Source organism: Brienomyrus brachyistius, chromosome 5 (genome assembly GCF_023856365.1).
Source record: "Brienomyrus brachyistius isolate T26 chromosome 5, BBRACH_0.4, whole genome shotgun sequence".
Taxonomy (NCBI): domain Eukaryota; kingdom Metazoa; phylum Chordata; class Actinopteri; order Osteoglossiformes; family Mormyridae; genus Brienomyrus; species Brienomyrus brachyistius.
The window spans coordinates 10886900-10898633 of NC_064537.1; the positions used below are offsets into that span (position 1 = coordinate 10886900).

The 11734-nt window shown below is 44.3% G+C and overlaps 1 protein-coding gene across 1 annotated transcript in view; it reads left to right on the forward strand.

The window, feature by feature from the left end:
* Positions 1-361: 361 nt before the first annotated feature.
* ntn1a (netrin 1a) overlaps positions 362-11734 on the forward strand; it is a 51812-nt gene continuing 40439 nt past the window's right edge. Inside the window, 2 exon segments of the mRNA XM_049013917.1 lie at positions 362-655; positions 891-2010. Of these exon segments, the coding sequence (XP_048869874.1) occupies positions 635-655; positions 891-2010 (1141 nt within the window). The 5' untranslated portion in view covers positions 362-634.

Consider the following 11734-nt stretch of genomic DNA (forward strand, 5'->3'; position numbering starts at 1 on the left):
AGACGCTCTGTATGATTTAAAAAGTCGAATAAACAGGAGGCGGTGAGTAAGGATCGAGCGCAGTAACGATATCGGCAACGAATAGCATCCATTGGAAAATAATGTTACTTCTCTGGAAGTTCATAACAACTAAAAATACATAATTCCCTGAAAGTGTGATACCTAATGTAAAAGGCAGTTTTCCGCTTTTAATGTTCATTTCGACCCATGATTACGTTACTATACGATATATTCCTGCCTTGATAATCTACCAGTGGATGTCGTTGTTCTCTCCTTTAACGCAGTGAGTGTCACCCTTTTAAGATGACCTCAAGCGCGGCAGAATCTTAAGTCGTCCTTCACTTTCTATACGGAGAGTGAATGCGGCACAAGAGAGTGTGAGAGAGTGAGAGAGACAGACAGACAGAGAGAGAGAGAGAGAGAGGGCGAGAAAGAGATCGAAGGAGAGAGAAAGGGAGAGGGAAAGCCGACAACTGTCTTACACTGTATTTTTTGCTTCAGGGTTCCAAGAAACAAACAAGAACACAAAAACGTTTGTAATATACTCCGAAAGAGAAAAAGTGAGAGAGCACGCTGAGAAGCGTTTTATTACTTTTCTGCCAGGCTGAACAGTTATTCCGAGGTACCGAGTCCTATGTGGAGATTTCTTTACCTCGTAAGCATGTTTAATTCACAGAACGTATTCTCATGATACGTTTATGTGCATAATTGTTTAGACAGGGTGTTCAAATACAACAGTAAGTTTTGGAATAATAAAGATTCGTCTCTGTGACAGTTGACCTATTAAAACATTACCGAAGCGTTTAAATGAGGATTTGCTTAAATCTTGAAATCGTCATTTAACTGTACATTTTTTATTCGTTTAAGTGTGTTTTTCTCTTCTTCTGCAGCTTTCTGCTTTAGGAAAATTTCACAAGTGTACCTATGAATACCGTTCTCTCCTAGGGATCGCCTATATATTTCAGCGCAGGAGACACTGGAGACAGCGGATTACAATGTTCAGGATTTTTGAGGTTTTGGCCACTTTAGTGGTTGTCTCCTTCATGGTTGAAAAGGTTCGTTGCGGTTATGGGATGAGCATGTTCGCAGCTCAGACGTCTCCGCCGGATCCGTGCTACGACGAGAATGGCAACCCCAGGAGATGCATCCCCGATTTCGTGAACTCGGCGTTCGGGAAGGAAGTGCGCGTTTCCAGCACCTGTGGAAAACCGCCCGCTAGGTACTGCGTAGTGACGGAAAAGGGAGACGAGAGGAACAGGAACTGTCACATTTGCGATGCCGGTGACCCTAAGAAGCATCACCCACCGGCATATTTGACAGATCTTAACAACCCTCATAACCTCACTTGTTGGCAGTCGGAAAACTACATCCAGTACCCGCAAAATGTCACGTTGACACTGTCCCTGGGTAAAAAATTTGAAGTGACTTACGTGAGCTTGCAGTTTTGCTCCCCGCGACCCGAATCTATGGCGATATTTAAGTCAATGGACTACGGAAAAACCTGGGTCCCTTTCCAGTTCTATTCTACGCAGTGCAGGAAAATGTATAATAAACAAAACAAGGCAGCTATCACCAAGCAGAACGAACAAGAAGCCATCTGCACAGACTCTCACACGGATATGCATCCACTCTCCGGGGGTCTTATTGCGTTCAGCACCTTGGATGGTAGACCCTCGGCACATGACTTTGATAACTCGCCTGTGCTTCAGGACTGGGTCACCGCTACCGATATCAAAGTGACATTCAGCCGACTGCACACGTTTGGGGACGAGAACGAGGACGATTCGGAGCTCGCGCGGGACTCCTATTTCTACGCGGTCTCGGACTTGCAGGTTGGCGGTCGCTGCAAGTGCAATGGCCACGCGTCGAGGTGCGTAAAAGACCGGGAAGGAAACCTTGTTTGCGAATGCAAGCACAACACTGCGGGCCCGGAGTGTGACAGATGTAAACCGTTTCACTACGATCGACCTTGGCAGCGCGCTACAGCCCGAGAAGCCAACGAGTGTGTCGGTGAGTTGATGTTCACGTTTATATTTACCGTTTATGTAACCTATACGAAATATACGACCAGAGTTGTATGATCATCTGCTGCTTATTAGAAAAAAATATCTGTACACACGTATATTGCCACACAAAAGAGACAGGGAGAAGAAATGCACTTTTAAAAAGAACTTCTCGGCTGTATAGGTTCGTGCGTGTACAGCGGAGCAATATGCGCACCCGAATGACCAAAGTAACTGGCGCAGGTTTCATTAGCAAAAATAAAAAAAATGGAAAGTGTCGTTTCTCAAATATAATTACAAAAAAAACTGCGTTTCATAGTTAAACGCTGGTAATAGTAAATTAAATAATGCAACATTTTATTAGGCCTAACACATAGTTGCTAAATATATGTATTTCAAAATGGGTGCCGCGTTTAGGCATCACTTTATTTTTTTGTGCTTATTAAAGTTTTTAAAGTTACAACTTCTGACCCAAAATTGCTAAGCGGGACATCGTACTTTCACCACAGGGGTTATGACCTGATGTGAAGCAGAATTATTTATATTATTGATATCAACAACAAGAACATCATCAAAAAGTACAATCCTCATCACCGCCATTAACACAGTGGGACACAAAAAACGGACCCTGCTAAATTAGCACGAACATCACTTACGCAGCCGAAGTAACGACGTGCTCACATTAACACTGAGAATGCATATAATTAACAGTCAGTCCTCCGTAACGGTAGCATCAGAAGCAGTGATAACTGAACGAGCAGAAAGCTGACATCGTGGCTTGTTATTAGAAACAGTAACGAATAATAGCAGTAATCGATCCAGGGACACATTTTTGATATAGGGAATAAAAATGTCACTGTAATAAAATAGGAAACACGTTAGTTCTCTAAAAAATAAATTCATTGATAAAGAGGTAAGTAGCGATGAATAGGTGAACAGAAATGCAATCGAAGGAAAAGCCACCACACCAGGGTATACAGTATGTAATAATGTTTCGGCATTTCTATAATGATAGCCGTGCGAATTTTAAAAAGTTTGCAAAATCAGCGAGTGCGATTCAAACGTGGTGTTTATTTTTAACTTTTAAGTTTCAACCTTAATTATTTTTTTTTTTGAAAACTGAAACAAAAGCGACTCTTTCACAACGTCTTTACCTGTTAGCGTCCCCAGGAGCTCGCGCCAATCTGTAGGGTAGCCGTTTAAAGTAGCTGTAAACGACGATGATAGCCAATAACGGGCTCTTACTTTAAAATAATTAAAAATAATTTCTGTATTTTTAAAATCTGAATCTAAAAACATATAAAACAATGCAACAAGCTAAAAAAAACACCGTATATCACAAAAATATGAATACGTAGGCCTACATATATAATTTTAAGGTGAATATCCTCTGATTTAATTTTTTAAAATGTTTCGTTTGATTTCTACCCCGAAGAACATATAAATAGCCCCATAAAACACAATTAAGGATAGAAAATATAGGCCTAACTTTGGTTGTATCAACATTTTTGCAAATATTTACTTATTATCTTATTAATTAGTAACTAGCTTATAAGTCACTCATACAGCACATGTCGAATTTGTATGGACCTATTTATGTTAAAACCACAATAGATCTACGAATAAAATTCTTCTATTTAGGGCTAATTTGAAACAGTTATATTTGGAATTAATTCTACGATCAAAAATGTTAATGAATTTTATGCTACTAAATAGCTGATTCGGTTTAATAAGTTGTGTTTGAAGTTGATTTGAATGCGGTTTAATTGACCATATTCGCCCAAATGCACCGGCAGCGAGTCGGATCGGTGGGATCTATAGCAGTGCAGCCTATAGCGTTTTCCACTGTCGAATAGCCCTTGAAGCACGTAATTTCCTCTGCATTAAAACAAGTTAATTATGTAATTATTCACAGTACGGAAACGTTTACCGGCTATAAACCTAGATTCTGTAGCAGTTTTACTTAAATCTGTATTTAAAAATCTATAGGTCTTTATGAATTAAACAATAGGCCAATGACAGAATTTTCATTTGGTCTCTTTGAAAATGTAATGCAGGAACAAATGTCGTTAGTTTATTTTCATTAATATTATTGATAATATCATTATTATTATTACTACTACAACTACTACTACTGGAGTAGTAGTAATCGTTAATCAGACGAAGAACTCATTAGTTTAAAACACTTCCATCCGCAAACCCGTAAATGTCCCCCTCGTTATTCTTGCTGATAATGACCATAAGATATTAGTCGAGCATATTTATAATCCGTGTTCACGTAATTAAGGCATTGATTAGGCAGTTTTCTTCAAAGGCTGGGCCTGTTTGATGTCAACGAAACCGCATGAATATACTTCCCTGCACGCCCCCATTGATTATGTGAAGTTTAAAGCGGAGGAAATTATCTAATCACACTGACGCGGGCAATCGGGAGCGAGCATAGAAGCGCAATAAGCAGGCAGACGCGGCGTTTCCGACTGGAGCTTCGGCAATCAGCGCAGCCGTCGATCAAAGACAGCCCGAGTGCTAGTGGCAATGCGGGTCTGTATGTCAGGGCTGCAGGTGTTTTATCAGACCTGGAGAAAGATACCGATCGGTTTATTATCGTGTTTAGCACCCTGCATAAACCTGGGCAATTCGGGTCGCGTAAACGCGTAAAACAATCGGCTGTAAGATAAAAGCCGAAATTCTGCTGTGTGGACTGGTTTAATTGGATCTATCAATAACTGTTGAGTTGTGCTTTCAGGCATTATTAGAGTTAACACTTACTGGCCTCGTATGTTAAGCTTTTCGAGGCCCGGCTTATTTTCCCCTCGGTCTCCCTTTCCCATTCATTTAAAAGTCTGCCGCACATTCTGGTTTATGGAAAGAGCAGGATAAGCGCTACAGGTTGCTCGCAATGATGACATTTGATGGAACGAAGGGGAGAACGCCGCCATCCAAAGGTTGTTTATAATAATAATACTACAACCCGCGTGCATGTAACGCAGCAACGTCGAGTTCATTCAATCACAAGGGTCATGGTCATTTGTAACCTGTACCCTTTTAGGAGGGAACATTAACAGAATTGTAATGATATGTTAGAAGATAAATATTGGTGGTAGTGAGGTACCGAGTTGCAATAATCTGCTTATATGTATACAGACCTACGGTATACGGACATAGGCCTACTTTAAAGTGCAACTTTTGTCGCCCTGTGAATGAAAGCTACCGCTGTTACCGTTATAACGGGTAGAAACGGAGGTATCGGACTGAATCCAGCTGAATCACTTACCGCGATCGTGCTTAAGTCGTTTGTTCTGACGAGGCAGTGGCAGCACTGACGTTATGCAGCTACTCCGTGCTGTTTGCGGTAACACTAATAAATGTCAGTTAAGTCCGTCAATATGGTTCTAGTTTTTTCTAATGAACAGTAGTTGGATAAAATTAAATTTGATGATTACGGCGACTGACTGAATGCTTCAAAACACTAACAGCTTTGTGACTGAATGTTATTGCCTTTTGAGGATGTACCAATTTGCCGTTAATCTTCGAAGAAATAAAAAACACGCACTGGCTTCTTGTGCCCACGTGTTGAATGGCAATCGTGTCCATACGCTCGAAAAGCAAACAGACCAGTTCCGACACAAATGCTCCGCGATAGGAATGAATTGTTCTCAATATCCTTGACACTTTTTTTCCCGAACCAGCATGCGAGTGTCTGATACCGGCACAAAAGATCGTCACTCGCTGCATCCATCTTGCTGTCAGCGAGGCGGTGCATTCGCAACACATTCCTTTCTTGTGTTTTTGTAGGCAATGTCATCAGAAGAGGCGTCCCAATGAAAGGGGGCTGGGGGTTGCTTTAGCTAAAGCAAACACAGAGCTCCAAACAGGAGAAGAATGATTGCTTGACACCTCTGTGTGAGGGAGTTTTTTTTGCTTTTCTCTTTTTTTTCCCTAAATCTGGGATGAGGGTGACGTGGGTTATGGGGGCTTAAAGGCTGTGTGTTTTGGTCCCTAGCTAGAATGTCATAAGATGCAGTATCCGACAATGGAAAATCTGGGAAAAGAAAGATGGATGACAAGGCCAAGGTCTGGGGCACATTAAATATATGACACGAAGACAACATTGTACCACAAAGAATTGTGGGTAATTGTGAATACTTACATTCCCAGTACATATTGCAGAACTTTGCAAAATGTTGAAGCAATCACCATGTCATGCTTGGGTTCTGGTGTGCTCTCTGAAGAACAGTCCCAAGGGTGTAGGTGTGTGTTCAATAATGGATTCGCCGGGGGGGGGGGGGGGGCACATCTTGCTTGGAATGTCTGGGGAGAATATATATAGTTTTTTTTTTTTTTTGACAAAGCATCACAGAAACCGCATGTCTCATATTCAGAGCAAAATGTGAATCTTCCGAATGGACCGTTCTTCATAATCACGGGGTCACTTACATTGCCCTGAAAAGCAGCACAGTTAATGTCATTTAGTAAGCACTAACCAAAATGCACTACTCAATCATTCAAACAGCCAGGCAGGGCTACTCAATATTAAACAGACATTTGAACTGCAGCCTGAACCTGCTACTGACTATTGGTTCAACGTGAAACACTTTGATGTTTAATGGCAGTTCACATCTGTTTAGAAACGTTATTATTTATACGTCTAATCATTGTTTAATATATTAAGAATTGTTTCTGACTGTTGGATGAACGGTGCTGTGCAAACATCTTAGCCAGTCAAAGAAAAACGTATAAATGTTCATGGTGTAAAGTTCAAAGAGCAGGGCAGACGCTCCTCTACTTACGAACGAGTTACGTTCCGAATGGCCGTTTGTAACTTGAAATGTTTGTAAGTTGAAATGTTCATAAGTTGTTATTCAACATTAAGCATCAAGTGCAAAGAATTGGGATGCTGGGAGCACGCACGCTACGCTGATGCACAGCGGGAGTAGGGGCCAGAAGTCGTACTAGGCGGAACTGGAACACAAAAAAATCATTTATGTTAAGCTGGAGCCCAACAAACACAATTTGGGCTTACAATCCTCTTCGTTCGTACGTCTGAAAGTTTGTCAGTTGAAAGTTCTCTGTTCTAGTTCATCCCAAAGGTGTTTGATAAGGTTGAGGTCAGGACTTTGTGAGGGCCAGTCAGGTTCTTCCACACCCAACTCACCCAACCATGTCTTTATGGGTCTTGCTTTGTGCACTGGGGCACAGTCATGCTGGAACAGTAAAGGTCCTTCCCCAAACTGTTCCCACAAAGATGAAAGCATAGAATTGTCTAAAATGTCTTGGTTAGCTGAAACATCAAGAGTTCCCTTCACTGAAACTAAGGGGCCAAGCCCAACCCCTGAGAAAAAACCCCATACCATTATCCCCCCTCCACCAAACTTTACAGTTGGCACAATGCAGTCAGGCAGGTAATGTTCTCCTGGCATCCGCCAAAGCCAGACTCATTCATCAGACTGCCAGACAGAGAAGTGTGATTCGTCACTCCACAGAACGCGTTTCCACTGCTCCAGACTCCAGTTGTGGCGTGCTTTACAACATTCCGTCTGACGCTTGGCATTGCGCTTGGTGATGTGAGGCTTGCATGCAGCTGCTCGGCCATGGAAGCTCATTCCATAAAGCCCCCAACACACAGTTTTTGTGCTGGAGTTAATGCCAGAGGATGTGTGGAACCCTGCAGTTATTGAGTCAGCAGAGCATTGGCGACTTTTACACACTCTGTGCCTCAGTACTCAGTGACCCCGCTGTTACTTTACATGGTCTGTCACTTCATGTCTGAGTTTCTGTTTTTCCTAATTGCTTCCACTTTGTGATAATACCAATTTACAGTTGACTGTGGATTATCTAGCAGGGAAGAAATTTCACAAACTGACTTAATGTAAAGGTGGCATCCTATGACAGTATCACGCTTGAATTCACCGAGCTCTTCAGAACAGCCCATTCTTTCACATGCTTGTAACCCTGACTGCATGGCTGGGTGCTTGATTTTATACACCGGTGGCGATGGGTCTGAATGAAAAACCTGAATTCAGTGATTAAGAGGTGTGTCCCAGTATTTTTGTCCATATAGTCAATGTCAGCTTAACCATTTCAAAAGCTCTCCTAAAATCATTTCAGTATGTCCAGCAACTGTCCAGTAGACCATGAATTTTTCGACTCGACCACTAACCCCACCTTATTTGGCTAAACCCGAATATCTCATTGACTTATTTAGAGGAATTTGTTAATTAAGTGAGCTGGCTGTGAAATTTAAGAAACACATGGAATGGCTGGGGTGCCCCTGAGAAGAGGACTGGGGACTGAAGTGGTGCATCCTGCAACCCAACTAGATACCAGTAACTTTTTGGAGAACAAAATAATTTCTTGTTAGTTTTTATTGTGTTATTGTACATTTGCGTATCTTCTAAAGTTAAATTGTGTTTCTGTAGACTTACTACCCAGACAAAAGCCTTAAAAATTTGTTTGCCGCCTAAGATATTGCACAGTACTGTACCTTCAGGAACTTGGCCTGTAGTAAGTGCTTCCAGTTCTACTCTCACAAACTCATGTACTATGGGGATCAAACCAGGTAGAAATGGTGCGTCCATTTGTTTTCCAGAATGGGGGCAAATTTTATTGCTTCAAATGCTAGAGAGAATTTGTGTACCTTCTCTGCCCCTGGACAGTCCAGAACAGGCACACTTTAACTCAGCCGAGTTGCATATTTAAAATCTATCCATGACCCTTTTGGAATAATGACACGTTCAAAGGTACAAAGACATTTGGATCAAAAGGTCGTAGCTGTGCACAGTCGCACACGTCTGTTCTGCAAAAATGCCCTGATTTTAACATGACAGATTGATGTGTGTCGGAAGACCTGTACTGTTCCTGACTGTAGAGGAAACCTTTTCAAAGTAACTGTACAGGGCAAAAGGCCACCGGCACTGATATTTGATAAGTCAGAGAAAGGCAGACACTGATATACCTTAAAATAGCTTCTCGGGTGTTTATGAAATCTGTGTGTGGCCGGACAGAAAGCCACGTTTGCTGTTTTTGGTAAGTGGACTTAGTGGGATCCTAGAGATGGAAAAAAAAAATGACAGGAGCTGGATTATGGAGACGGACTCAGCTCACTAGACTTTGCCTTATTGCCAGGAATCTCTTTGCAGTCATGTACGGCGAAAACAGCCCCTGCAAGAATACAGCACAGCTAATGCCCACACAGGAGGGTACAGTTACGAGGTACGTAGGTGAGAAACATCCTCTGTCAATGGATCGGTCTGGGTGGGGTGCACTGAGAAGTAAGCAGACCTAAGAAGAAGTTCCGGAAAGGAATGTTATGCAGACACACACACACAGACATACACTGTTACTGCTGCACATTCCCCCTTGATGTGCACTTTACTGATTGGTACCTCTATGCCTGTATGAATTACGTTTGAAGTATATGTATAATATTGATCTAGAGGGGCCACATGAAAGCCCCCCTAATGCAGTGGGTTGGAGATTAAAGCATGAAGTGTCGTTTCTCTTCTATTCAATTAGAAAGGATTAGCCTCCACATCCGCAGAGGTGTCTGGGGGTCCTGCGACCGCAGGGTCAAAGCTGCTCCCTGACATACGAAAAAGCTTGTGGCGGGGGGGGGGGGGGGGGGGTGACAGTTGGAACTGTAGATTCCATCTCTGTAGATCCCCTGATACCGTAAACATTTAAATTGTAACCAGTAGGCAGGGGAGTAACTGATGTGTTATTGTCTTGTAGTAAAAGGAAATATTTAAGGCTGTGTATTGAAGATGGGGGAGTCTTTCATCTCGGTGTGAATGAGAGAAAGTCCTGCAATGTCCTGCCTGAGCCTGTCTGAGAGCCGAGGGAGACGAGGGAGACGGTGTTTGAATAATCGAGATGAAAGCGGCATGCAGAGGAATGAGGATTACAGGAGGCCATGCATTGTGGACCGGAGGGTCCAGGGAAGCAGTGAAAGAGGCGTCCTGGTCCTACCTGTCTCTGCATTTTGGACAACTCTGTGCTTCCAACTTTGTGGGAACTGCAGGTCCTTTTAAGGGGGAGTCCTGGTCCTGTCTAGCTCTCTGGCTACTGCAAGACCTTTTAAAAGGGAGTCCTGGTCCTGCCTGGCTCTCCAGTCACTGCTGGTCCTTTTAAGGGGGAGTCCTGGTCCTGTCTAGCTCTCTGGCTACTGCAAGACCTTTTAAAAGGGAGTCCTGGTCCTGCCTGGCTCTCTAGTCACTGCCGGTCCTTTTAAAGGAGAGTCCTGGTCCTGCCTGGCTCTCCAATCACTGCAGGTCCTTTTAAAGTGGAATCCTTGTCCTGCCTGGTTCTCCAGTCACTGCAGGTCCTTTTAAAGGGGAGTCCTGTTCTTTCCTGGCTCTCCAATCACTGCTGGTCCTTTTAAGGGGGAGTCCTGGTCCTGTCTAGCTCTCTGGCTACTGCAAGACCTTTTAAAATGGAGTCCTATTCCTGACTGGCTCTCCGGCCACTTCAGGTCCTTTCAAACGGTAGTCCTGGTCCTGCCTGGCTCTCCAGTCACTGCAGGTCCTTTTAAAGGAGAGTCCTGGTCCTGCCTGGCTCTCCAGTCACTGCAGGTCCTTTTAAAGGGGAGTCCTGGTCAGGCCTGGCTCTCCAGTCACTGCAGGTCCTTTTAAAGGAGAGTCCTGGTCCTACCTGGCTCTCCAGTCACTGCAGGTCCTTTTAAAGGGGAGTCCTGGTCAGGCCTGGCTCTCTAGTCACTGCAGGTGCTTTTAAAGGGGAGTCCTGGTCCTGCCTGGCTCTTCAGTCACTGCAGGTCCTTTGAAAATGGAGTCCAGGTCCTGCCTGGCTCTCCAGTCACTGCAGGTGCTTTTAAAGGGGAGTCCTGGTCCTGCCTGGCTCTCCAGTCACTGCAGGTCCTTTTAAAGGGGAGTCCTGGTCAGGCCTGGCTCTCTAGTCACTGCAGGTGCTTTTAAAGGGGAGTCCTGGTCCTGCCTGGCTCTCCAGTCACTGCAGGTGCTTTTAAAGGAGAGTCCTGGTCCTGCCTGGCTCTCCAGTCACTGCAGGTCCTTTTAAAGGAGAGTCCTGGTCCTACCTGGCTCTCCAGTCACTGCAGGTCCTTTTAAAGGGGAGTCCTGGTCAGGCCTGGCTCTCTAGTCACTGCAGGTGCTTTTAAAGGGGAGTCCTGGTCCTGCCTGGCTCTTCAGTCACTGCAGGTCCTTTGAAAATGGAGTCCAGGTCCTGCCTGGCTCTCCAGTCACTGCAGGTGCTTTTAAAGGGGAGTCCTGGTCAGGCCTGGCTCTCTAGTCACTGCAGGTCCTTTTTAAGGGGGTGTCCTGGTCTTGCCTGGCTCTTCAGTCACTGCAGGTCCTTTGAAAATGGAGTCCAGGTCCTGCCTGGCTCTCCAGTCACTGCAGGTGCTTTTAAAGGGGAGTCCTGGTCCTGCCTGGCTCTCCAGTCACTGCAGGTGCTTTTAAAGGGGAGTCCTGGTCCTGCCTGGCTCTCCGGCCACTGCAGGTCCTTTTAAAGGAGAGTCCTGGTCCTGCCTGGCTCTCCAGTCACTGCAGGTGCTTTTAAAGGGGAGTCCTGGTCCTGCCTGGCTCTCCGGCCACTGCAGGTCCTTTTAAAGGAGAGTCCTGGTCCTGCCTGGCTCTCCAGTCACTGCAGGTGCTTTTAAAGGGGAGTCCTGGTCCTGCCTGGCTCTCCAGTCACTGCCGGTCCTTTTAAAGGGGAGTCCTGGTCAGGCCTGGCTCTCTAGTCACTGCAGGTCCTTTTTA